This window comes from Thermobia domestica, chromosome 8 (assembly GCF_964235325.1).
Source record: "Thermobia domestica chromosome 8, izTheDome1.hap1.1, whole genome shotgun sequence".
Taxonomy (NCBI): domain Eukaryota; kingdom Metazoa; phylum Arthropoda; class Insecta; order Zygentoma; family Lepismatidae; genus Thermobia; species Thermobia domestica.
This window is the reverse complement of record NC_137461.1, coordinates 4560397-4587231: the sequence shown is the minus strand read 5'-3', so window position 1 is coordinate 4587231 and position 26835 is coordinate 4560397. Positions and strand designations below refer to the sequence as shown.

General features: G+C 35.6%; 1 protein-coding gene across 2 annotated transcripts in view; it reads right to left on the bottom strand.

The window, feature by feature from the left end:
• LOC145692658 (co-chaperone protein HGH1 homolog) overlaps positions 1–26835 on the bottom strand; it is an 81438-nt gene that overhangs the window by 11771 nt on the left and 42832 nt on the right. For both annotated transcript variants that reach the window (XM_081768030.1, XM_081768029.1), the window contains exons 5-6: positions 5308–5498; positions 474–607 (exon numbers count right to left, since the gene is read on the bottom strand). In XM_081768030.1, the coding sequence (XP_081624156.1) occupies positions 474–607; positions 5308–5498 (325 nt within the window). The remainder of the gene's footprint in view (positions 1–473; positions 608–5307; positions 5499–26835) is intronic.

Genomic DNA, 26835 nt, shown 5'->3' with positions numbered 1-26835 from the left:
TATTATTATTATTATTATTATTATTATTATTATTATTATTATTATTATTATTATTTTCTGTTTTTCAGTCCATTTTATAAAAGCATTGTTTAAAAAAAATCACGGTTATTAATTATTAGTATTTCTTCTACCGTTGTATTTGTCATGGCATCAATTGAACATATATAACAATATAATCCATAAATAGTCACTGCTATCTACAGGTCGACTTTTTTTTTTTTATATTTACCACACTAACGTACTCTTTCCTAACGCCTCTCTCAGAAAGGTACTTGTTTATTGACATTACTGTTGAACTAATAAAAATCCAAACTTTTGAAAATTTATCTATCATAAATGTATCTTGAATTAGTGTGAACAATAGTTGAACTTACAAATTACTTGTGGCCCAACCAAGTGTTTCTGCTCCATAATATTTTACACCTTGGATGAAATACTTGTACAACTTGTAAAGGTTTCTTTACATTACTTACCTTATAAGGATGTCAACCAAATTTTCACAGGCTAAGAGGGCAGCTCTATCCATTTCCCATTTATGCAATTCTCTTAATATGACGTAGGCGTTCTTACTTCGAATTATTTCACGCCCTGCTCGCGTTGCACACAGCTGAAACAAAACACACATTAATTATCCACAGGAAAAAGTAGCAGTGTCACATGTACACTCATGTCCAAAATTATTGTCGCATTTCTATAAATATGTTGTTGTAGGAATATAATTTGATAACAAATTCTCCCGTTATTTCTTATAATGTTAGTATGTATATAATCGGCAAAGATATATATGTGGCAAGTTTCATGTCAAAAGAGCAGTAAATAAGAAATATAAAACGAAAATTAAACTTTCTTCTCCATTTAGCAACATTTTGTTTTAGTCATTATAATTTTCGTATTTATAATTCTTTTCCTACGAAATTCACCACAAATATACATTTCCCGATTATATACATAGTATTAGTATTAAAAATACCCTGCAAAATCATTATCAAATTATATTCTTACAAGAAAACGGTTATTGACAGTTATACGACAATCATTTTGGACATCACCAAACACCGTGCTCGTGGGTTTTCTCGGGGTTCTCCCGTTTCCTCCCACTTTCTTCATTCCACCAGTTCACTCATCTCTCATTATCTCCGTCTCCTTTACCCCAACCGGCATAAGCGTGGGACGTAAAACTTAAAGATTTTTTTTTTCATTTTGGACATCACTGTACGTCATCTAAAGGAGTTTGGTTAAAATATTGAAAGTAACTGAATAGTATGCAATTAACATTATCTTTAGGTATAGCTGGATTGCATATTATCAAGGAGGAGTACTAATCTATAATAACTGGTATGGCAATACACGGGAGGTTGACCCTTTGCATCTTGATCGATCAAGCGATTTTTCAGATTTTTTTGTCTTCCGAACAGACGGACATACAGACATGGTAAATATACGAAGAAGCTTTGGTTGGTAAACTGAACTCCTGAAAATTATGATAGAGCTATACCCTCAATTGGGAGAGGTTTATCTGCTAAGGCTCTACACTACATGATTTCGGGACATGGAGGAGATGATGTAGTCAGGGCCACCCTGGTCTCTTCGCCCACAGAGTTTCAAGCATGCAAGTACGATTAATTTATTTAAAGAAAGCAAAAAACAGTCAATTAAACATGTGATTCAGTGGTTTTGATATTTGAACCAAAAGGGGAGAAAAGGGGTAGAATTGCAATTATTCAAATAAGCTTTCCACATCTTGGAATTCTTTGAAGTGTTCTAGCATTTCTTTCAATATATACTGGATCTAGAAAAGAAGAAAACAGGTAGGGTTGTAATTATTGTGGTAAGACGTCAATATTTGGGAAACCCTTAATGTTAGAGACATGAAATTTGGAATTTGGACTTTTAATTTAAAATTATTAAATACGTGTTTTAGCGGTTTATCTTTTTCTGAATCAAAAGATCTAATATATTTGAGGCAAAAATTTTCTTGCAAGCTTTATATCTGGAGAACTACATATAGCGTAGCCAAATCCAAACTATGATTTAACTCAGTATGGTGTGCTTATTCCGTAAAATAAATACGGAAGCTCGATTTAGGGGCTGTTCAAAAATTTTGTGGTCTCTGATCCACAAACTAATTATTGGCCAAGCTTGCAAGCTTTTGATTCACTTTTTTGATCATTCCTAAAGATCTTGGCCAAGATCCCAATCTTTTGATCTATTTTTGGGAACATTTCTAAAATTCTTGATCTTTTTTTTATTATTAATTGACGTAGGACGGAAGAAAAAGGGATGAAATGGATCATTAGGATGCTGATACGAGGTGTCAGAATTTAATGAGTTTTCGATGTCAGAGGAATTCTACACAAAACACGCAGAACAAAGTACACAAAATATTGTCGGCACTAACAAGTTGGAAATTATTATGATTAAGTACTCTGCCTTTCAGCAGGTCCTGGAACTAATGATTTTTTTTTTTTTTCAGTTTTTAGATTTGAGCCTGGAAATGTTTCTGTCACTTTTCTCGATCTTCCGCCTCCTCTTTTAACTCCCAATTAGGGATGCGCACGAGACGAGTCGAGACAGGATTTTCCTGACAAAATTCGAGTCGAGACACGGCTCTTCCAATAGAAAAATATATATATTTCGAGTCGAGACATCACTTTTACAGCACATTTTCGAGACGAGACAGCCATAAATCTTCGTCTCGTGCGCATCCCTACTCCCAATATTTTCTTCTATCTTTCAAATCATCAATCAGCTGTGTTCTTCTTCTTCCTATTCCTCGCTTCCCTTCCATCTTTCTTTCTATGGCGGTGTGAAGAAGACAATTTCTTCGCAAGATGTGACCAATCCAATTGGCCTTTCTACGAAGGATGGTGGCTAGAAGTGTCCTCTTCTTTTAAAACAGCTTCGGTTGTTGCTCTCTCTGTTCATTTTATCTTCTCTATCTTCCTCCAACATCACATTGCGAAGCTCTTTAAATATTTCTTCTCTAACTTCCGTAATGTCCAAGTCTCTGAACCATACAGTGCAATGTTCCAGATATAGCACTTGACAAACTACTTCTTAAATCCAATATTGAGCCTGCTAGTTAAGAGTGATCTTTTCTTGTTGAGTGCTTCTTTAACTATGGCAATTCTTGATCTGATCTCTTTGGTGCAATAAGCGTCTCTCGTCAAAATACTTCCCAGATACATAAAATTAACATTCAGTATCTTTTCGCAAATTCTCTTATATTTAATACTCTACCATCTTAAAAAGTGGATATTTGAGTTTTTGGCATTTATAGCCATGTTAGCCCGTCACATATGAGATAACGTCCCTCCTCGATCACATTGCCTGGTGAATTGGGGACGAAGAAAGAAATGAGGAAGGAAGGAAGAGGCCTGAGACCGTTATGTTAGATACCATCCCGATATTTGCCTGGTGAGAACGAGGAAAACCCCCAGGAAAAACCTCAATCAGGGTGGCTGGCCTGAAAAAGCTGTTATATGTTTCAAAACCGACTGTCCCCGTTGGTTCCCACAAGTATTTAACCCGGAACCGAAAGCAAAGGAGAAAGCGATAGGGACTACGCTACGCGAAGCAACTTTTTTTAAGTACCTAAGACAGAAGCACAGTCATCTTGCATAACTGAGGCAAAAAGCGGTTCCAGCTTCTAACATCTTATAATTCGCAGAACTCTTGTGATTGTCGCCGTCAGCTTTGATGCGTGTTACAAAATAATACATCAGTACACGTGTCCTTTTTATTAACAGGTGTCACCAGCGTGGTCTGCATCGAGCCTTTTCATGTAGTCCAACCAAATTACAGAGACCACAAACACAACAGAAATTCCAAAAGACAGGAAAAGCTCAATAAAAAATAATTAAGACAGGAGGCAGCCATGTTTTCCTCGTGTAGCGCGTAACGCTGGTGCAGTGGAGTATGACAAACGTGACCGTTCTCTCGTAAATTTGTGCACACTGTGACTCTAGGCAAAACGGGTATAATTTTGTTATTTACTAAGCACCTCACGTGTTCTAGACCTGCAATTATTATCACAGCACAGGACGAATCGTGGATCAAATGTGTTTTTATTAAGACGTACCAACAGACTCTCTTGGCATTATACACAACTAATATACACCTGCACAACTCACTTACTAAATTATTGTCTAAGAAAAAACAAACGAAATACAACTTCACGTTTCCCAGACAATCGAGTGGTACGAATAATTTATTTTCATACAGGCATATAATCATTGGTTTAACGCTTTGGCTAAACTGGAGCTCACAAAGAATCCGCAAGAAAGTAGGACTCAAAGACGATAAATCTGAATGCATCTCCGCATAGTACAAGTAATAACAGCTTCATTAAGTTAATAAAATCTGCGCACGACACTGTGCTTTGTCTGTGAATCGACTCCAAAGTTGTCGTCTAAAAACTCGCTACAACTTGTACAAAACATTGAATAAAAAGTGTAATTTAAACTTTTCAACGTCCTAGTCGAAGCGTAATCAAATGTAATTGAAAATTAACGGTTCAAAATTGTTCACTAGTAAAGACCGGATGTTTAAGCATTAAAAACCTGGAAAATTGGCAGGCAAATAGGCACTTAAAATTTAAAAAACATGCACTAAAATGTAGCTCGAAATTATCAAGATAAATACTCAATACTATTAAAAAATAGATTCAAGTCATAGATAATGTTCAAAGAATAAAGAAATAAACTTGTTCGTTAACATCTATATAAAACGAAGCTTGAAGCTTGACTTGCATTCCATATATATTTGGTAAATACATTTTATACACTGCTTAACACTGCTTTATCGCTACATATAATAGTCCAAATGCTATACACTTTATCAATACACATAACAGTCCAAGGTTTTACGGCATCAACACTTATATTTCTCGGAAGACAGAGAATCTTTTCTTGAAATACTAAATTACATATTTCCCTAATAAAGTTTTATTTTGCAGAAAATGCATAGAATATGCAACACTAGGCATTAAAGCAATTATTTAGACAGAAATGGGCGAAATAAAATTGGCTTAAATTTAAACTACAACCCCCGATATAAACTTTAAAACGTTATTTTTGATCATATCTCTACTATTAAATATAGGCATTTTGTATAACATCCGGTCTCTATTCATTAGAATCATTACCACAGCGTAAGCCGCTCGCATCTCGGGATATAAATTCCCGCACTTCATTCTAACTGGATTTCCTTAATTACTTGTTTAAATTTTGCAAGAACTCAGAAATATTAGTGGATTCTCTTAACACTGCTTCGTAACAGATAGGGAAAGCATAGAAATAGTAATACCTGTGTGAGAGCCTCTAATAGCATCCTTCTGATATCTGGATCAGGCTCCCGAGTCTTATCAGGAGACAAGTATTGCAAATCCAAAGGCAACTTCTCCATTTCATCCTCCGGGAATTCTTCAGGGCCTGCTAGAGGTAACAACAAACGTGGAAGAATGTCCACTTCCTCACTTAACAACCAAAGATGATTTTCTGAAAACACAGCAAAGTAACTAATTAGAAAACGACCAACACGAAAGGTGAGAGGTTACATTATTACTATTATTATTAAAATACTTTATCTTTACTAGCGGTCACTTACTACAAACTACATTAACCTGTTACAGTTTTCACGTAAATTGCTCAATAAATCCCTGAATAAAATCCTTTTGTCTGCTGCTTTGTTTCAGTCAATCAGGCTGCACGCTGGAAATGTCACCAGGCTGTCGCCGTTGCAATATCGTATCGTTTCATCGCACGGAATTCAAATATTCTCAGCTGTTGTTCGGTTTGTACTACGTGTCTAAAAATAAGGATGGGAAGCGTAGTAGCTAAATATACAAGAAGCTTCCATTGATATAACCCTTCTTTGTTCTGACAATGAGGTGACTCTATAATGTAGTCATAAAGTCACGTGTCATCCCAATTATCAAAAAGAAAAATATTTTAACAATTAAAGGGAATTAAAATATCCTTGTATATACACTAAATGAGGAACGATTGAACACAAATTTTAGTTATTGTAATATGGAGACTAAAACCTTTAGTAATGTCCATGAGAAATTTGCCAACACAGTTGTAAGTCATGATGCTTGATGTTACTCTCTGTTCATGTGTTCTGGATTGTCTCTTTTCAGCGTACGACTGCCGTCACAGAACAGTCCCTTAAACGATTGGCCATACGTACAATGTTATTACACTCTAACTGTGACTGAAAAACACTTACTTCCTTTCGGCGTAGTTTTCTACTTCTTTGTAGCGGGCATGAGACGAAGAAAACAGATGGAATCTTTAAGCTCTGTGCTGTTGACGCAAACTGTACAACGAGAACAGTGAAAAGGATTCGTTCTGGTTCTTACCGGAAAAAGGTGACTCATATTGTTTCAAGGACGAGAGAACTCCGTAGCAGATTTTCAAAACACTATGTTTGCCTTGCGACTCCTATATAAATGTACTTCACAATTTCGATATTTAATAACACCTAATGTATGTTTAGGTAACTTTTTTTTCAATCACTGGGTAACGAATAAATATTTTTGATCTACATTTTAAATTGATTTACCTGTGAAATGTTACTGTTATTAAGCTGCAAAACTATTGACTCGAAGTGATACACTTTGTAATGCAAATAATAAATAATTATAAAATGCCAGTAATATATAGCAAAATGTCGAAAAATATTTCAAATTTTACGAAGAAATACATGAGCATGAATTTTTTATTGTTTTCACTAGTCTGAAGGTCAGAATCATCGTTGACCTGTGTCATGTAAGATAAGTTTAAGGTAGGGAATACTCACTGGTGTTCAGCAAATTTGGTTCCCGCTATATTTGTAGATCTTTACACATACACTGAAATTCATAGTGGATATATAGTTAGCAAACATGTTTCTGGCATGTCCAAGGTTCGATTCCTGGTAGAAGCACGGGTGATTCAGCTTCTACTAAACAGTAGGTCTACGTTTGTCACTGAAAATGAATTACTCATTTCCTTAGAAATGACCGAAATTGAACGTATACTTGAATTTTGGGATTAAGAGATTAGGAATAGAGATTTGTGGGTTTTCGGCATCTATGGCCATGTTAGCCCGTCACGTATGAGGGATGACGTACCTCGACAATCACACTATCCGAGGAAAGTGAAGGAAACGGCCTGGGACCTGTATGTTAGGCACGATCCAGGCATCTGCCTAGCATGAATGAGGGAAAGCCAGGAAAACGTCATTCAGGATGGCTGGCCTAAATAAAGCTTTTACACTTTTATTACCGAGTGCCGCCACCGGGAATCGAACTCGGGACCGCTCGCACCAAAGACGAGAGCGTTTGCGGCTACACTACGCAGGCCACTACTTGAATTTGAATGCATCATGGGAATATTATCGTGCCTTTATTTTACAAGTTAACAAATACAGGTACTTTAAAAATGCAAGAAATGAAGCTAGTTCTTTTTTCATCATTACTTAATTTTACTTGCATCCGTTTCAAATTGCACTATTAATAATTATGTATGTTAATGAGTGTATAATTGAATTCCTTTTACAGAATCGATTGACAAATTCAAATAAAAGAAATAGGCCGAGAAATGGCCATATTGGTTGTTTCCCACTTCTTGAAATACAACTATCAATGTGATTTCCCTTTTGTAGATCTATGGAGCCACCACTGGTTCTGACCTATTAATTATCAACATCCGTCCTATATAATACCGTCCATCTCACTCTCCGTCGTTTTCCTTCCACCATGAATTCTATTAACTTTTATCGCCAATATTGTTCTTAGTGTTGTCCACGGGGCGATAAATAAAGTTTTATCGTCTCGTTTCTTAAGCTTTGTAGATCTCGCCTCTTCTCGACTATCCAAAAACGTTTCTTATCTCGTTTAGCACAAAATTTAATGTCCTCATCTTTTTCTTAAGGTGGATCACCACCCGGAAGTCAGTACGCATTCCTCATTTACATCAGTACGTATTTTAGCTCATTCCCTTAACTACTGCACAATGAAACATTACATATTATAAATATTGTACTATAAGATAGAATTATGTTTCAGCTACAACACAAGACACTGATTCATTTGATTATGTCTTCTGATATCGTAAAAGGTAACAATTACAATAAAATATTTGATTCGTTTTACAATAAGCACACAAGATGGCACTTGTTAGATCTTACTAGAAGTGCTCAGTTTTATGAAATGTTTATTTGTATGTGAAAAGTATTTTAAAGTAACGATCTTACTACGAAATCGATATATTGTTTGACCGTTTTTCATGTTATGTTTCACATTTTATTTAAATATTACTTTACATTTAAGAAAATAGATTTTGAGAAGAAACTTGCGCAGAACGTCATAATGCGTTGTTGCCAAATTTTTACGTTTACTATGGTAGTCACAATAAGAAATTTCTTGGATACTAACGTTGCAGTTCGGGAAGCGGAACTTAGCTGTGAATTGTGCTAAGGGTCGAAAACAAATTTCTCCAATAAGTATCCATGATTACTTCATTTATTATCTGGCATCAGTAAACACTTGACACTATATGGCAACGCCGTACCATTCAAACAGCGTTTAGCATAGCACCAACAACACCTAGTGATCCACCTTAATTTTCTCTACAAGTTATCATAATCCATCCGCATCACGAAAACCACACGAAGGGTATTATATAACAACATTTAAATCATATTTATTATTGGAGTATATATATATATTATATAACAACTCGCATATTATAGGGAGCTAGCTTGTTTACCAGCGGGGGCTGAGGTAAAGGGGGAGAAAATTTCAACAATTCTTCTGCCTGACTCTTGCAATACTACCTTACCTTCCTTCTATATGTCAGCGTTGCCAGGGTTAAAAATTTGTCACATGAATGTCATTCTGAAGAGTTAGTGTGAGATGGTTATTTGTTGTGTGCTGTTGTGGTTGCGGTTTTGTTGCTTATTATTCATTTGGCAATGGCTTCACGGCGTAAGAGAGGGCAAACTATACACAGCGAAGCTAGAGAAGTAATCAGGAAGGCCATAGTGCAGTGCGATGAAGAAGCGAGGGAGAGAAAAACTGAAGCATTTGTTATCACAGTCCCTAATTTGCGTGTGTCAACGTATACAGAGATCTTCGATAGGGATTGCATAATTGCATAAACTCTTTGAATTAAGTGAGTATTAGCTGAATTTTTTGACCCTACCCAGGACCGTCGATTGACCGTTTCTTGGCGACGGGGTGGGGAACCTGTCAATCAACTCTGAATTCCTCAGCCTCGCATTAAAGCTAGCTCCCTATAATACTTTCAACGTTGGTAAATGCTCTTCATTATATTGGTATAATCACTGTATCAATTTATACAATTATAATATAAATGACATAATACTAAAACAGAGTATGAAGTCTAAAACTTGGGTAAACTAGTGCTGCTCATGAAACTCGTAAAATTCATCGTCTCGTCTCGACTCTCGAACGAGACTAGAATTGTCATACTTCTCGTCTCACTACTTGAATTTCAATAAGCGACTCTAGTCTCGTTTTCGAGACCAGACGAAATGAAAAATTTCTGGTATCGTGGGCGCAACATTAATTATTTTAGCCCTTGCTGTTCGAAATAGCTTTCCACTGCTTTTCTATTTGCATTTTTTAAAAATAAAATATATTCCCATACCGTAATAAAATTCCAGTAATATAATAGACAGGCAGGGGGCATGCATAGTAACTAGGGGGGAAACGGGGCTTGTGCCCCGGGCGCCGGATTGGGAGCGCAAAACCGGACACTTATTTATTTTTACTATAAGGCAAGGCAAAGAATTTCAGCAAACTAAAAATCATAAAAAAATTACCTCAGAAACTTAACAGGACTACATTGACTCACCAACCTTAGGATCATATCCATAGAGAATAAGTTAGCTTCAAAGATATCTTTTGAGAACATTGTAAAAACCTTTGCAGCCAAAAGAGGCCGCAAAGTGAAATTTTAGTTTCAACTGTTTGTGTCTGCATTTAACGTACATCGACTTAAGAGATTTGCAAAATGTCCTAGTATAATACTTGAGACAACAGCTTGAGTGTTTGTCATAATTAAATATTCTATTCTAAAACAACCGGCTGTTGATTCATTCTACACATATGAACATACCGATATAATTCTAATACCATTGTGATTTGCAGTTATTATGATAAGATTATGATAAATTATTTGGCAATCAAATACTAATTAGTTTGGTGTGTTTACTTGTAGTAAAAATTAAATTATGTACTGCAATTTTGAAATCAAGCTTTACCACTTGAAGAGAAATGAAATAAGAGGATTACTATAATGCTAATATCAGATGTAGTCGGGGAGCGTTTTCATTTGGCTGGTCAAGAGAGGGGAGCGTAAGGCGAGTTATTGCCCCGGGTGACAACTAGCCTAGTTACGTCGCTGTAGACATTAAATTAGAAATAGCAAATAGACATCTCAAAGTGAGGAGAAAACTGTAATTTGACATTAGACTCCAAAGAGAATATACGACAGCAAGCAGACGACAGCGTGACTCCTGTCCTGAGCGTGTGTCGAAGGTGACGTCAATGCGCGAGTAGGATGAAAACGCGTCCGCTGATGGACTTACCTTGTCTTATTTCTACCATGGCATTGAAAGGGTCAAGTAGAAACATAAAAATGGGGTCAAAATGATATTATGTGGAATATATCGAGAACGAGAAGAGATATCGGAAAAGGTTAAATGTACGAAACACTACCCATAGTCGCCGCAAGGCAATGAGGTAAAACAGACGGATGCGAAGAAAGGAGAACATCCGGAAATGAACCAATCACGTGTACAACATTATCACAATGTGTTACGGGAAAGAGTGAAGAGGTTGGCAATGAGCGGGAAGAAAGAAGAAATGAAAACAGAAAATACGTGTTTTTACTTTGGGTTCATACGTCGCCCATATGTGAAAGAGATGCAAATTCATTTCAGTGCACGAAGATGGGAGAACACGCAGGAAGGATGTACACGCCGTTCGTATAGACAGCCAGCGAGACAGTACTGCGCAGTGGGTTGCATATATTAAGTAATAGAACAAAAATTTATAGGACAGCAGAATGTAATAGCAGGTAGTCCACATACATAAGATAAACAGCAACAGTAGTATCAGTACCACACATGAGTAACAACATTACATCACTACGAAAATACGCGTACAACATAACAGTAATAGTAACATCTTTGTTTTTGTGTTACTATACCTAAACACATTTTCGTTTTTAATATACATCTCATCGTTGTTTTCAGTATGCGATATATGCAACCCACCGCGCAGTATTGTCTCGCTGGCTGTCTATACGAACGGCGTTTGCATCCTTCCTGCGTCTTATCCCATCTTTGTGCATTGAGATGAATTTGCATCTCTTTCGCATACGGGCGACATATGCACCCAAAGTAAAAACACGTATTTTCTGTTTTCGTTTTTTCTTTCTTTCTGCTTATTGCCGAACTCTTCACTCTTTCCCGTAACACATTGTGACAATGTTGTACACGTGATTGGCCCATTTCCGGATTTTTCCCTTTCTTCGCATGGGTCTGTTCTACCTCATTGCCTTGCGTCGACTATGGGTAGTATTTTGTACATTTAACCGTTCCCGATCTCTTCACGTTCTGGATATATTTCACATAATATCATTTTGACCCTACTTTTATGCCCCTATTTGATCCTTTTAATACGCTTGTTGGCCGATATATATATATATAATACTTATCGCTTCTTTTTCGATGTTCTCTACGTCTATGCAATCTTATCACAATCAGTGTGTTACACCGGGGTACCCTGCCTTGTTAGTACAATATTATCTAGACAATTACAACATTATTCTTAAATTTCTGAGATATTCTGAAAAAATAGTGAGATAGTGGAACGGGATAAATGAATACTTTTAGGAAGAGTGTTACGGACATATTACTTGTTTTCCCTCATACCAAATGTATATAGTTTCATTAGAAATTATTATTGGCATAGTGCACAATCATTATAGTGATAGTGATTCTGAGTTTAGTATCCCTTTCAATAGTGAGGTTATATGAGACGTGAATCTAAAGCTTAACGTGCAACCTGAACCACATGAGCTCCCACCCACTGTTGCCATATCTGAAAATTAAAAAGTGGTGAGGTTGTGCTCCAAAAATAGTGGATTTGAACTATTTGTAGCCCAAACATAAAAATGTCAGATGTCAGACGATGTCTGGGTTGACAATGGTCAGGCGACCACCGTTTCAAATTGTTGGCATTGATGTATTAGGACAGACAACATATTACATCGGTTGCAGTAGAACTGCAGTTTGCAATTTACTGGGCAGTTGGTGATAGTATAAAATGAGCGATTCTTCTGATTTTCATGGAGACGTGATTGCTTAAGCCAATTTTGTGGGCTCTGAAATACACTTTATAACGCTTATAGCATGTTCATTCACAATTATTCCTCACCTCTTTAATTCATTGGCTAAATTCTTTATCTGGGATTCATTAATTTTCTAAGATTGATTGTAACTTCACTTGATGAATTATGTTAATATAGACAATACAGGAACACAAATTTTCGATGTTCATGTTTACACAGTTTCGCATAACTATTAAGCCCAAGCATTAGCTGAAACAACAACAGGGTGATATTACAACAGCGCAACCTGAACCAAGTCTAGTATTATCAAATCTGGGGATTAAACAGTACTTAAACAAGAATTGAACTAGTATCGAACATGTTAATTTTAGTAAGACTATTGTTCATTATGAATAAAATACTCAACAAATCAGACTTTTATTGTATTTATAAAACTAATAATTCGTTGTTTCATGTATAAAAATAGAAAAGTAGCGGATTGTTGAAGAGTTACAGCCTGCAGAAGCAGGTCGGTAGTCAGCCCAAAAATGTAGGGGGCGCGGTAGACGTAAGGAGGGCCGATCCAACCATATTAAAGTTCATCACCATATTATAATTCATTTGTAAGCCTACCGTGAAAATTTTAGGGGGAACTAGTAAAAATTTAGGAGGCCCAGCCCCCCTTGGATACGGGCCTGTGCAGAAGTAGTGTGTAGCCTAATTTGAAATTTTGGTTGCCAGGACACTTAAAAATCGCCCAATCCGCTATTTGTAGCCCAACCTGGCAATACTGCTCCCACCGGGAATCGAAGAAATTATATTGATTATTGTTCTTATTATAAAGAGAAATATTAGAGTGTTCTTAGGTATTACTGGCATTCTTTAAAAAATGATGTTTGGTTGACAAAATTTACCTGTTGCTTTCTATATACATATTTGAATTATCCACGGAAAAGAAAACAAGAACTGACTTTTTTTTTTTTTTTTTTTTTTTTTTTTAAGGCGAATAACTAACTACTCATATCTGAATGTTATAGTTTTCACAACATCAGTTGCGTATATCACTTAACTTCGACCCTTCTTCCATTTAGTAGTGTACTACACGAAAGCAAAGGAAAGAAAAAAATGTGAATTGGCGTCATTAAAAACTATCAAATAGAGATGCTATTAATTATATTTGTTGAGATTTCGTGGAGCTTCCTGGGCCATAAATTTTTATTTTGAAGCAGCCAATAGGTGAGTGGGAGCCACTTGGCCATTTAACAGCTCGTTATACAACTTCATCAACGCACATTTTTTTGCGTCACAATCATCGAACACGCACTCTTTTATTGCACTCTTTAACTTCCTTCAACAGTTCTGCGATGGAATGGAATTTTCCTTTTAATTGGTTGAATGATCTCATTCCATTCTATACCAGTTCAAAAACCTTCTTTATTCCGCACCTGACATCTCTTCTACGCAGCAAGTCAAAAATCCTTCTTCACTAATAGTAACCAAAGGTTTCCTAACTCCCGCAAAGATTTTATTACAGATAAATAAACTGACGTACACTTTGGTGAAATAACAGCATTCTGGAAGGAAAAGCCTATAACGAAATACTTTAGTTTGTATAATATTTACCTGTACCGTGGGCAAAAAGTGCTCATAAATATGTAATATACTTAGTGGAATGTTCATTTTAAATTAACAAAAAAAGAAGAATGTTTTTAATATATGTAAGAGATTATTATGGGATAGTTATGGCTATGTACATGTTATGTGTTGACCTAGTCAAGTAAATTTATGTATTTTACGGTCTTAAAAACAATATTTAAGACATATCAAGCAATAAAGGTGAGACTAATAATCTTTGAATATCTGAGTTGATTTGTGCATAAAGAAAAAGTAATTATCGCTTCGTAACTGATATTTTACAAGACGAACCAGGTTGACGACGCTTTTCTATAGAGTCGTTATAAAAATTTGGTTTACCAAACCCGGGACTTTTGAAAATTCAGTTCCCGAAGAAGGAAAGTAGGGCTGAATTTACTTGGATATTACCATTTATGAATACGAATTTAACCGTATTACGAAGCGGTAAGGTCATCAAACGAAAAATGGATAGTGAAATAGTGCAACAGGAATCTAATACCAGTAATCCAGGTGAAATTAGTGCAACACCAAGTTTGTCATCTGAGGATCGACTTTTGTTAGCTGTGCAGCGACAAATTATGCAAATGACGACTGAGATAAAACAAACCATGGAACAGAAGCTCAATGAATCTAACACAAACATGGAACAGAAGTTCTATGAAGCTAACCAGACCATGGAAAAGAAGATAGAACTGAAATTTAACGAAGCTAGCAAGCAGTATGAAGAATTAAGTAAACGAATAGAACGGAAATCTGACGATACGAAACAAACAATCGTCCAGGTGATGAACGACATATCCTCGCAGTTTGAAGAGAAGTTAAAAAGGTTAGCCGATGAGTGTCAAGAAAAGCACGATCATCAAAATCATGAAATCTGTGCTGTAAAAAAGGATTTAACGTTAATAGAATCTTCCGTTAAACATCAAAAGATCCAGTTGGCTACTATGCAGGAAGAAATTAAAACGTTACAGGCTAGAGATAACATTTATCGCAATAATCTGGGCAGTGATCGCTTCGAGTTTCCCCAATCACCGGATATAAATACGCCTTCGCCGGAATCTGAGGAGGATATTATATTAGAGGAAAATTGTCCGAAGATCACTGATGAACGAAATATAAATGGTATCATGACACAGCACGCTACGGACCGGAACAATCACACCACAAGAACAAGGAGTGAGAAAAGAAAGGTAAAGTTAAGTGTCAAGATGAGCGAAATCAAAGCCATGAGTAAATTTAGTGGTAAGTGCAATGAAAATGCTAGTTCTTTCTTAGAGAAGTTCCAAGACGAATGCAGTATAATGTCTATCGACCGATCACAATACATGAAATTAATACCCCATGTATTACTCCCACCTTGTTCCTTATGGTTTAAGGCAATACGTGATCACATTAGTACATATGAGGAATTTAAAGCGGCATTGATCGCGAATTACGAAAATGACTTTTTGCTGGCAAACAGAGATGCCAATCTTAGAAATCAACATTTCAATCCTCGACTGCACAAATCTATTGTAGAGTTTGTTGTAAATGTCTATAATGAATTAAAGGTCGTTAATCCCTTGCAATCGGAATCAAGAATAATTGCATCGATTCGCAATTTGCTTCCATTTAAATTACAGCAGATCTTATTTTCCACACAGTGTATGAGTTTCAGTCATTTATTAATGCTTGTACAATGCTACGAAACTCAATACCATGCTATGAATCTAACACAATCAGGAATGGGTAAAAATAAGAATAATTCAGATCATTTGGTCCCTGTTCGGAATTTGAATATCCGAAGTGTGAATAATAATAATGAACCGAACCTAAGACGAGTATACTCTAGCAATCAAAATGAACAAAATAGACAAGGTTATGTAGGGAATCCGCCTAACCTAATTAATCGTAATAATTCCTATGTTAAACCATATAGTCAAAATAGGTTTAAAAATAGACGAAATGTATGGAGAAATTCCACCAACGCAGCGAACTACGTGGATAGAAGTAATGGAAGGATAAGAGATGGCACTTCACATCAAGATCCAGGTATTGAAGTAATTTCTGTACAAAACAATAATACAGGACATAATCATGATTGTGCTGTACAGTGTACCCTATTGGAACCCTACTCGAGTATGAATTTAAACTAATTGCGGCTGATATGGTAGGGGTTAAACGCATGTCAGCTGTAGGTTCTCATGAGCATTTGTCTAAAAATTTAAGCGATAATTTCTATGAACATTTATCTTCCAATTTACCGGTTCATGCTAATTATGAAAATGATCTTTCCTATGATGTTTCTGTGAATAACTATTCGGAAATAGCAATTAACAGGTGTCAATATCAATTTATACCTGTTGTAAATCGTTGTTGGTTTGAAGATGATACTGTCAATGATGGTTTTGATATCGAAGAAAATTTTGTATTTTTAAAATCATACAGTACTGCTAAAATACCTATTAAAGTCAATGGATTAAGTACCGAAGCTTTACTCGATACGGGAGCAAATGCCTCTCTATTATCGTATTCATGGTGGAAAGTAATCACTAGTAATTATTCGAATCCTAAGCTACAAAAGGCTGAGAACCTTATTATAGTTGATTTTACCGGTAAACATAAAAAGAGAGTAGCAGGAATTACCCGTGTGTCAATATCTATTCAAGATTTCGAAATATCAATCCCTATTCTGGTTATAAAAGATCTTAACGAGAACTTAATTATGGGCTTAGATTTACTATCCCAATTACGAGTCATGCTTGATTTTAAAAACCAAACTTTGACGATACCGGGTATACCTCAGAAAATTGTTCAGAAACTGCTTCCAAAATTAGATAATAGTGCTTGCCAATATAATGATCTGTCTCCTATAGTGAATAATGTTGCTATTAGTGAAAAAGGTGATAAATTAAATGATCAACGATTGGAAAAGACACAAAATCTGATGGATGTAAAGCATGATGTAGTATTTTCTGAACATGTTAAATCTCTCGAAAGCAGCCTTGATTTTGCTGATAATACCGTAATAGCAGACTTTAAGAACATTTTATATAAACATAGAAAGGTCTTTTCAGAACGTCCTGGATGCTGCAAGGATTTTGTTTATTCTTTTAAAGTTAAAACTGATAAACCTATAGTAACCAAGCCCTATATAATTCCATATAGATACAGAGAGAATGTACGTCAACAAATAGCAGATATGTTAAGAGATGGGATCATTAGACCTTCAAGGAGCGTCCACCTTAATCCATTACATGTTGTTCCAAAGAAAAATGGTTCTCTACGTGTGGTATTAGATTTGAGGCGAACTAACGGTCACATTGATCTGGAACAAGTGAGGTATCCTCCAGTAGAAGAAATACTAGCTTCTTTACAAGGGAACACCGTATTCGGAAATTTAGATCTAGTAATGGCGTATAATCAGGTCGAGTTACACGAAGATTCAAAACCATTTACTGCATTTAGTTTTGAAGGTCACTTGTATGAATACAATCGTGTAGTCTTTGGGCTTATCAATGGTAGTGCAGCATTAGCATCCTGCTTGAACAAAGTTCTAGGTCAAGACTTGCGTAGCAACGTGATAACGTATGCTGATGATATCTTAATCATGGGGAAAAATCCACATGAATACCTGAAGTATTTAGATATAGTTTTAGACAGATTGGAAAGTTCAGGCCTTACTATCAATTTACAGAAATCCAAGTTTTTGCAGAATTCTATAGAATTTCTTGGGTACCAAATTGATGCCTCTGGTTTGCAATTCAGTCAATCTAAAGTTCAAGCCATAGAAGATCTGCCTGCTCCAGTAAATGTGAAACAGACACGACAAATATTAGGACTCTTCAATTGGTTTCGCAAAGCCATCCCGCGATTTGCTGAGATAGCCCAGCCTTTATTTATGATCATCAAGAAGGGTATACCATGGCAATGGGGTCCGATCCAGGAACACAGTTTTAATAAATTGAAGGAGTGCGTAAAACGAAATATCCATTTGAATCACCCCAGATACGACGTTCCTTTTTACGTACAATGTGATGGTTCCCAACTTGGAATCTCTGCAGTACTCTGGCAGCCTAACCCAACTATGCAGGAACCAGCTGTTATACATTGCGCTAGCCGTACTTTAAAGAAAGCTGAAAAGGGATACACTACAACAGAAATTGAACTTTTGGCTGTACGTTTTGCTATACAAAAATTCGCTCCCTATCTGAGCGGATGTCATTTCATAGTACTTACTGACCATAATTCATTGCGATATCTTAATAGCGTACAGGGGTATAATAACAGATTACTTCGCTGGTCGTTAGATCTGCAAGCTTATGATTTCGAAGTGCAACACATTAAAGGAGTGGATAATGGACCCGTAGATACTTTATCACGCCTGTTTCCTGGAGAAGAGCAACATATTTTGTCTATTAATGAATTTAAGATCTTACAAGATGAAATAGCTACCATTTCAATAGAAGATTTAAGAGAACATCAAATAAAATATCATGAATACCAACAAATCATGGAACATTTATCTTCATGTGGCGATGGATGTAGTTGTCCCAAGCACTGGAATTCCAGATTTAAATTAAATAACGGAATTTTACTCATTAAGGATTTTAAGTTCAAATCTAGGAACAAAATTTGTATTCCACCTACGTTAACAGCACGCATCTTAAAGGCCTACCATGACGATTTTGGACATTTTGGGTATGTAAAGGTATGTGCCTTGATTAATAAATCTTTTTATTGGAAAGGAATGCGAGCTCAGGTCAAAAATTATATCAATGACTGTATCGAGTGTATGCAAATTAAGCATAATTATCAGGCTATACAAAAACCAATGCTTTCAATAACACCGGAGAGACCACATTCATTCCTATCGATTGATTTATATGGACCGTTACCCAGAGCAGCTACTGGAGAAGTTTATTTGTTAACAACAATGGATATCTTTTCACGATATGTGGTAGCTTACCCCTTGCGCAAAGCAACCTCCGCTGCTATAGTGAATAAAATTCTAAATGTATACATTCCACACTGTGGTCCTATCGAGCATATATTATGCGATAACGGCTCACAATTCAAAAGTGATGTGTTTCTCAAAGCCATGAATAAGGCCAACATTAAAATTCATTTTGTGACTCCGTACCACCCAAGTAGCTCCGTAGTAGAAAATGTACATCGCAATTTCGGTATGTTGTTTCGGCACTTTTGTAAGGATAAACATGCTGAATGGATTAAGCATGTCAACCAAATTACGTACCTCTTGAACCATTCTATATCAGACACTTTAGGTGTGTCTCCTGCTAAGGTGCATAATGGCTCTGATGTAATTTTCCCTGTGGAACAACATTTTGATGTCAAATTAGAAGATTCGACAATTATAGACTCATCCAATTTAGTGAACATGGTTAAGATCCGAAGACATAACAAGTTTTTGAAACGTAATTCGCAAGTAGAGTCGTTACAAGAAGGAAAATATCGGATCAAGGTCAACGATTTAGTTTTCGTTAAACAACATCCGCAGAGTAATATGTTGTTAAAGAAAATCTACAAATTTTGTGACATTTTCTCAGGTCCTTATTTATGTTTTAAGGAGATAAATCCTAAAGTCTTCGAATTGTTAAACGCTAAAACGGGGATGTCAATTGGACTTCGCAACATAGATGAGTTAAAGGTTTGGAAGCCTACTCCGTATACAAAGGAAAAATGGATGCATCTAGTTAAAGAGTTAGTAGCACCCAACATTCTTGATCAAATAAATAAGAATGAAAAATAACAATAATAATGAAAAATGTGTTTATTTAATAACAAAAAGGTGTCTTTTGTTTCTGTGAAATAAATTTATTTACTTCCATTTGATTATTCAAACGTAGGTTATGTTTAATTTTTATTCTTTCTTATTAATGTGAAGAATCATAATTCAATTTATAATTAGTTAAAGGCAAAAATTATTTTATATCAGATTGATTTGTGTTTAATTAGCAAAGATTATGTTAAGAATAAGATCCATTCTATAAAATCAATTATTCAATGACTACCTTGAGTGAAATTCTTCTTTATTTTGGACATCTTAGTGTTACTATGTATACATTACAATTGCAACATCTAACTTATTTGTTATACAATGCGCCCGAAAAGAACAAATATTATTTGTCACATCATCGTTTGTAATAATGATCGAAACTAGTAATCTTGATAATTTTGTGTTTCACCCTCGTTAATTATATTCCTAAGCGACGATGTTTTTTTAATGATAAAGAATAAATAATAATGTAATAAAAGAGAAATATTAATGAAATCAAAGATTTATTGTAAATGTATTTATGTGAATGATAATAACTAATATTTTATATATATATGAGGGATAAACAAAACAAAAAAATAATGAAGATATATACGAAGTGTGATCAAAATATAAAGAACATATGTAATGTACGAACATTAATCTAATCAGACCAGTGGTTCTTGAGTATAAAAGCCAAGCCTACTCATGACTTTTATATTCAGTCCCTTTGACGGGCGACATTTTCTATAACGAAATACTTTAGTTTGTATAATATTTACCTGTACCGTGGGCAAAAAGTGCTCATAAATATGTAATATACTTAGTGGAATGTTCATTTTAAATTAACAAAAAAGAAGAATGTTTTTAATATATGTAAGAGATTATTATGGGATAGTTATGGCTATGTACATGTTATGTGTTGACCTAGTCAAGTAAATTTATGTATTTTACGGTCTTAAAAACAATATTTAAGACATATCAAGCAATAAAGGTGAGACTAATAATCTTTGAATATCTGAGTTGATTTGTGCATAAAGAAAAAGTAATTATCGCTTCGTAACTGATATTTTACAAGACGAACCAGGTTGACGACGCTTTTCTATAGAGTCGTTATAAGCCTACGCGTAGGAATTGACCTAAAAAGTACTTCCGTCCGGAAGCTTTCAGCCAAAATTAATGGGTAATAAAGTTTAAAATCCCAATTATTCGCACTCCTGAAGTGGAATGACTTATTCCTTAAAGTAAGTACTTTGGACTCTCACTAGGCGCGCATCAGGTCCTTGACCAGCCCAAAAATGTAGGAGAAGGGGTCGGTAGAAGTTAGGGGGGCCGATCAAACCATATTATAGTTCATTTGCAAGACTATCGTGAAAATTTTTGGGGGCCTTGTAAAAATTTAGGTGGGGCCCGGCCCCCTAGCCTCCCGTGGACACGGGCCTAGCGTACACCCAGAATGTTTTGCTAGGAGGATCGAACCAAGCTCTTGTGAGGGGTTCCAATACTACTAACCACTACGTCTAGGTTGTATTGAACGGTCATTATTCTGCATCTGAAAAGACAATAAGAAACTGTAAAATACTTCCACCTATATTTTCAGGGAAAAAAATATAAAATTCGATTGTTTTTATAAGAGAAAGAGTAAAGATCAAGTGTAAGATCATGCTAACCATTTTCATTTCTCTGTTAAACAATTATATTTTTATTAAGAAAGTGTATAAATGTATGTTGAATAAGGAAGTTTATTTTTTTCGGCGGGGGCGGACCTAGTGGATCCCCCAGGGCCGGATTTCCCAATAGGCCCGGGCCTATGGGCGCAAGCTCCCAGGGGGCGCACGGCCGAGAGAAAAAACATTTTTAAAAATCTAGAAATAAAAATAAATAGCCATAACAACATATTTTTTGAATTGAATTTTAAAAAATTAGGCTAATAAAGCATTCTGATTTTGCAGTTCATTGGAACAAATAATTGTTGGTAAAGTTAAACTATTTTTCAACATTATGCATCAACTTCGTTACAACATTGATTGCCCAACATTGATATTTATTTGCCCAAATGGCTAAATTGAACAAAACCAAAGTATTCAACATTTTTTGTTAATACATTAACGGTATTTTGTTAAGCCCAGAACCAAGTAAATTCCTCAAAAAACTTGCAATGATAAAATTGCATCGTGGAGTGGTGTTTAAGCAATTAACATATAGGCCTGATATAATTTTTTAATAAAGGTTTTTAGGAAACCAGACTAGGGGGCGGAAAAAATTATTGGGCCAAGGGGGCACCAAAATGCTAAATCCGGCCCTGGGATCCCCCGTGGGTGCGAACCTGATTCACACCTCTATGCTGCTTCCTGTCAGTTTCTCGACTGGTAATGAGATAAAATTTTGCTCAGACATTTCAGAAAATCCGAAATTGAATATACATAGGCATACTTATTTCTGTAGCACATGCTTCTGGGTTCCACTCCCACTAACAAGGTTAACTATACAGTAGTGGTCACAGATTCCGCACAAACTTAAAGAATATATTGAAGATTATTTGTTATAACTAGAGCCCGGACTTAGATGCAAAATGCATGTTTATAATAACATGCAAAAAAGAATGGAAAGTATTTTTTTCTTTCCGACGGACTTGCAAGGATTCGTTTGAGACGGATATGATAGCGCAGCGCATATAAGTGCATATTTTGAGTGGATTTGATGTGCATGCATATTTTGCAAACTGCAGGATACTGCATATTTCCGAATTTAATTGCTGCACACTTGCATATTTCAGAGTATATCAAAAGAAAGTAGGTCATATTTAAAGTGAACAAAATCACTTTGTAAACACAGACGTGGAATAAAATGTATAGAATAATAGAATAAAGTGTTGTGTCCTAAATTAATCCACTTGTCTTGTTTTGCACACGATCTTCATCGCATAGCAGAAATAATCAAATGCCAATTTCCAACTGTAGATGCACTTGTATCAAATGTAAAGAAAGTATTTGTGAGAGCTCCATCGCGCGTACCTATCTTTCGCGAAGTTTCGAAAAATGTTTCGCTACATTCGCTACCAGTTTTAACCCAATGAGGCTCATGGCTAAAAGCTGTGTCGTATTATGCAAATCAGTTTAGTGAAGACAGTTGTACACTCACTAAATCCCGATGATGCAGCCCCTATTTATGTGTTACAAAAATGTTTCTCTACAGAGAGGCAACACTATCACTTCTCGACAATACCTGAAATTATCAGACACTTGGAATTCCGTAACAATGCTTTGCAGCATTCTCTTTTCTTGTTGGTCGAATTTTCACAGACTTAGTCCAGTGAAATTCACAGTGCTGTGAAATCAGTGTCAGACAAACTTTGCCGAATATTAGACAAAAATCCCGGATAGAAAACAATCTGTGACATTGCAAATATACTTAAGGATCTTCACTGCAGCAAAATTAAACTACCGCTAATTTTAAAGATTTTCTGTAATATCTTCAAAACAAATAAAAATATTCGAAAAGTAAAAACGTAGTGAACTAGACAATACGATTTTGCATCTGATACCTTTACCACAATTCACCTATCTGTTTTTGGTATGTCGCTATTTACAGAACCCGTAAAAAATCCTAAATCTATCGACAGTAGCAAATTGGAAGCAGATATATAAGTTGTGATAACGGTACCACATGCAAAATCGTATTGCCTAGTTCACTACGTTTTTACTTTTCGAATAGGCTATGTTTATTTGTTTTGAAGGTATTACAGAAAAACTCTAAAATTAGAGGTAGTTTAATTTCGCTGTAGTGAAGATCCTTAATCTTGAAAACAAGCAATCGGAAGAGGACCTAACACACGAAGACATTTGGTGTTTTTCACATGCACCAGAGACTTCTGCTGACGTAGGAACTTTACGATCTACAAAACGTTTGTTACTGATAACGCAGAGGGTTTACAGAAGAAAATGTAAGAAAGGCGTTCACAGTTAACTGAACAGACGTCATTAAAGTAAAATATTTTTGTACGAAATTGAGATTTTATTTTGTTAGTATATATTTCAACGCTTAAATTTTTGATGCATATTTTATTGGATATTTTTGATATTTTTTCGTGCATTTCTAGGGGTTTGTTTGTGTATGGACATCCGGGCTCTAGTTATAACTAACGATCGGATTTCTATCACATATCATGTCTTTATTCTGGCATCTTTTTACGTTTTAATTAATTATAAGCGCATTTCTGATTCTTCGAACATGAAAATACGGTGTTTGTTGGTTATAATAAATGCATATTTGAACCATATGTAGCTTTAAGTCACAGTTAGGCCCAACGTGAAAAAAAAAATCACATTTCTGGTTATATTTTAGGGAAGTTTCAATTATTGCTCACAGATATATTGTATCCTTGGTGTATATAAACCGCATTTAACCCGATAATATCAAAATGTGACTTATACACGCGAATGGTAAGAAATACGACAATACTACTAGGTTGGTATAAAACGTATATATACTTGAAGCATGAACCATTACTGAGTTAACGCTCCCGGATATTCAGACAAGCGGGAATAATTAGTATTGTGTTGGTCCTTTGGAGGAGAACCTTTTCGGCTTAACCACTTAACGTAAAAGGACGAGTATACTCATCTTTTTTATTTTTATCGAAAACTTAAAACGACGAGTATACTCGTCCTAACTTCCGTTTACCCGTTCTTCTTTTAAAAGGTCGAATATACACGTTTTCTAATATTTCTTTATCTTTCCACCAGATAGTGCTGCTGAAGAAATCATTTACGAGTCTTGCCGGTCAACAATGAACACTATCACCACCATTTATAATGTTCTTATCTGAATATTACAATAAAGTAATAAAAAATTACATTAAAAATGGAACAACTTTCGGTTGAAAATCTGTACGTTAAGAGGTTAAATTAAAGTTAAGCAGCTAAAACTAAAAGCCACTTTTGTACCAGTTGCCGTTTATAATAAGCAACTATCTTTTCATCAAATTATAGCCAACGTCAAGGAGTAGAAACTGTAGTAGGGCGAGGAAAGATGCAGCATCACAGACTTCTGCAACTTTGCCCAGAGGCGGCTTTGGGATAGGCGAATCGGGCAGCTATCTACGGGTGTCTCCACTGAGTGAAAGTCTGTACATGAATCGTGAATGTACGTACATTGCACATTTCTTTTCTTTAAAAGGTAACTCAGTGCTCACAGAGCAAAAACTGAACATTAGAAAATATGAGTTGTAAGTGTTGTAACACCTCAAAATCTCAGCTCTAAAGATATTAAAAGTATATATATTTTTTCAAACAGTTACTCGTTTATAAGTACTTTTCATTTCATATTTTTTGCTTCAAAGAAGCTATTGGTTACGAACTGAATCAATATGCATTAAACAAGGACCCAGTTGCGTAACTAACGGGAGGAAAACGGGGCTTGTGCCCCGGGCACCGAATTGGGAGACACAAAACTGGGTAAATATTTATTTTTACTATAAGGCAAGGAAAGGAGATTTAGCAAACTAAAGATCATAAAAAAGTACCTCAGAAACTTAACAGCACAACGATGACTCACCAACCTTAGGATCATATTCATAGAGCATAAGTTAACTTCAAAGCTATCTTATGAGGACATTGTAAAAAAATCTTTACAGCCAAAGGAGCCCGCAAAGTTAAATTTTAGTTCCAGTTTTTTGTGTTTTGATTTAACTTACATCGATTTAAGAGATTTGCAAAATGTCCGAGTATAATAGTCGAGACAACAGCTAGACTGTTTGTCATAATTAAATATTCTAAAGCAAGAGACTGTTGATTCATTCTACCCATAAGCACATACCAATATAATTCCAAAAAAAACATTGTGATTTGCAGTTATTATGATAAGAATATGTCAAGCATACTTCTCTCAGATTATTTGGCAATCAAACACTAATTAGTTTGGTGTTTTATCTTGTACTAAAAATTAAACTATGTACTGCAATTTTGAAATCAAGCATTAACACCTGAAGAAATAAACGGAATAGGAGAATTACTGTTTGATGCCAATATCAAGTGTAATCGGGGAGCGTTTTGGTTTGACTGGTCTTGGGGGGAAAGGGGGGCTAAGGCGAGTTCTTGCCCCGGGTGACAAATAGCCTAGTTACGTCGCTGCAAGGGCTATGTTTCTCCTAGTATTATTTTCGTTGCGGCTATACGGTTAACATATGACACTTTAAAAAGAAGACTTGGGTTCGATGCCGGTGGGAGCGGATGTTGTTTGATCCTACGTAGAGCTATAGATCTATGTATTAGTCTCGAAGCTCTAAAAGGGACATAGAGCCAACCTAACCATGATCCCATCCTTGCCAATGGACTCATTCGAACATATGAACGGCTAAGGCTACAGGACCAGAACATGAATTAAATAAAAATAAATTTTCTATATTACGTTTCACCGCATCTTCACTGCAATAATCAGTATCCAAGTTTACTACCTGCATCAACTACAAATCAATTAGAAGGTGTAAACACCTGAGCAATTACATCTGAGTTAATGGTAAGACGTGTAACTCTGTGACGTCAGCTATATCAATTCCTCTCCTTCAATGCATACAAGAAAATTTACAGCTGCGTGAGTTCCAGATAAGTCGACCACCCGCGAGGAAGAAATAAATGGTTTGCCAGCAGTTTTCCAAATGCTATACAAACTTGTTCTTGGTTGTCATACAAAGTACCTCTCCCAACAGACTTAACTATCCACACGAAATGGCTGTAAATCTGCTAATCTCTTACAGGGCGTATTATTTATCTGTATACTATAACACCGACTTGATAATTTCTGCTGCATGTTTAGATCTACAGATTTTATACAAGTGCAGTATGAAGAAACTATTCAGAATTTATTTTGAAATCAATTTCAAGTGAAAATCAAATTTAAAATGTCATTTAATGCCTCACAGTTACGGCACTAGTATTTGATATTTTTTCCGCGTACCGGTACCAAAAATAATATTTTCTCATTCAAGCGCGTAGTCCGGGATTTCTTATCTTCAATTTTTAACTTATGTCTAAAAAGGAAAGTGACAATGTTTATGACTTCATATATCTTGAACCACCCGACCGATCTCGATGA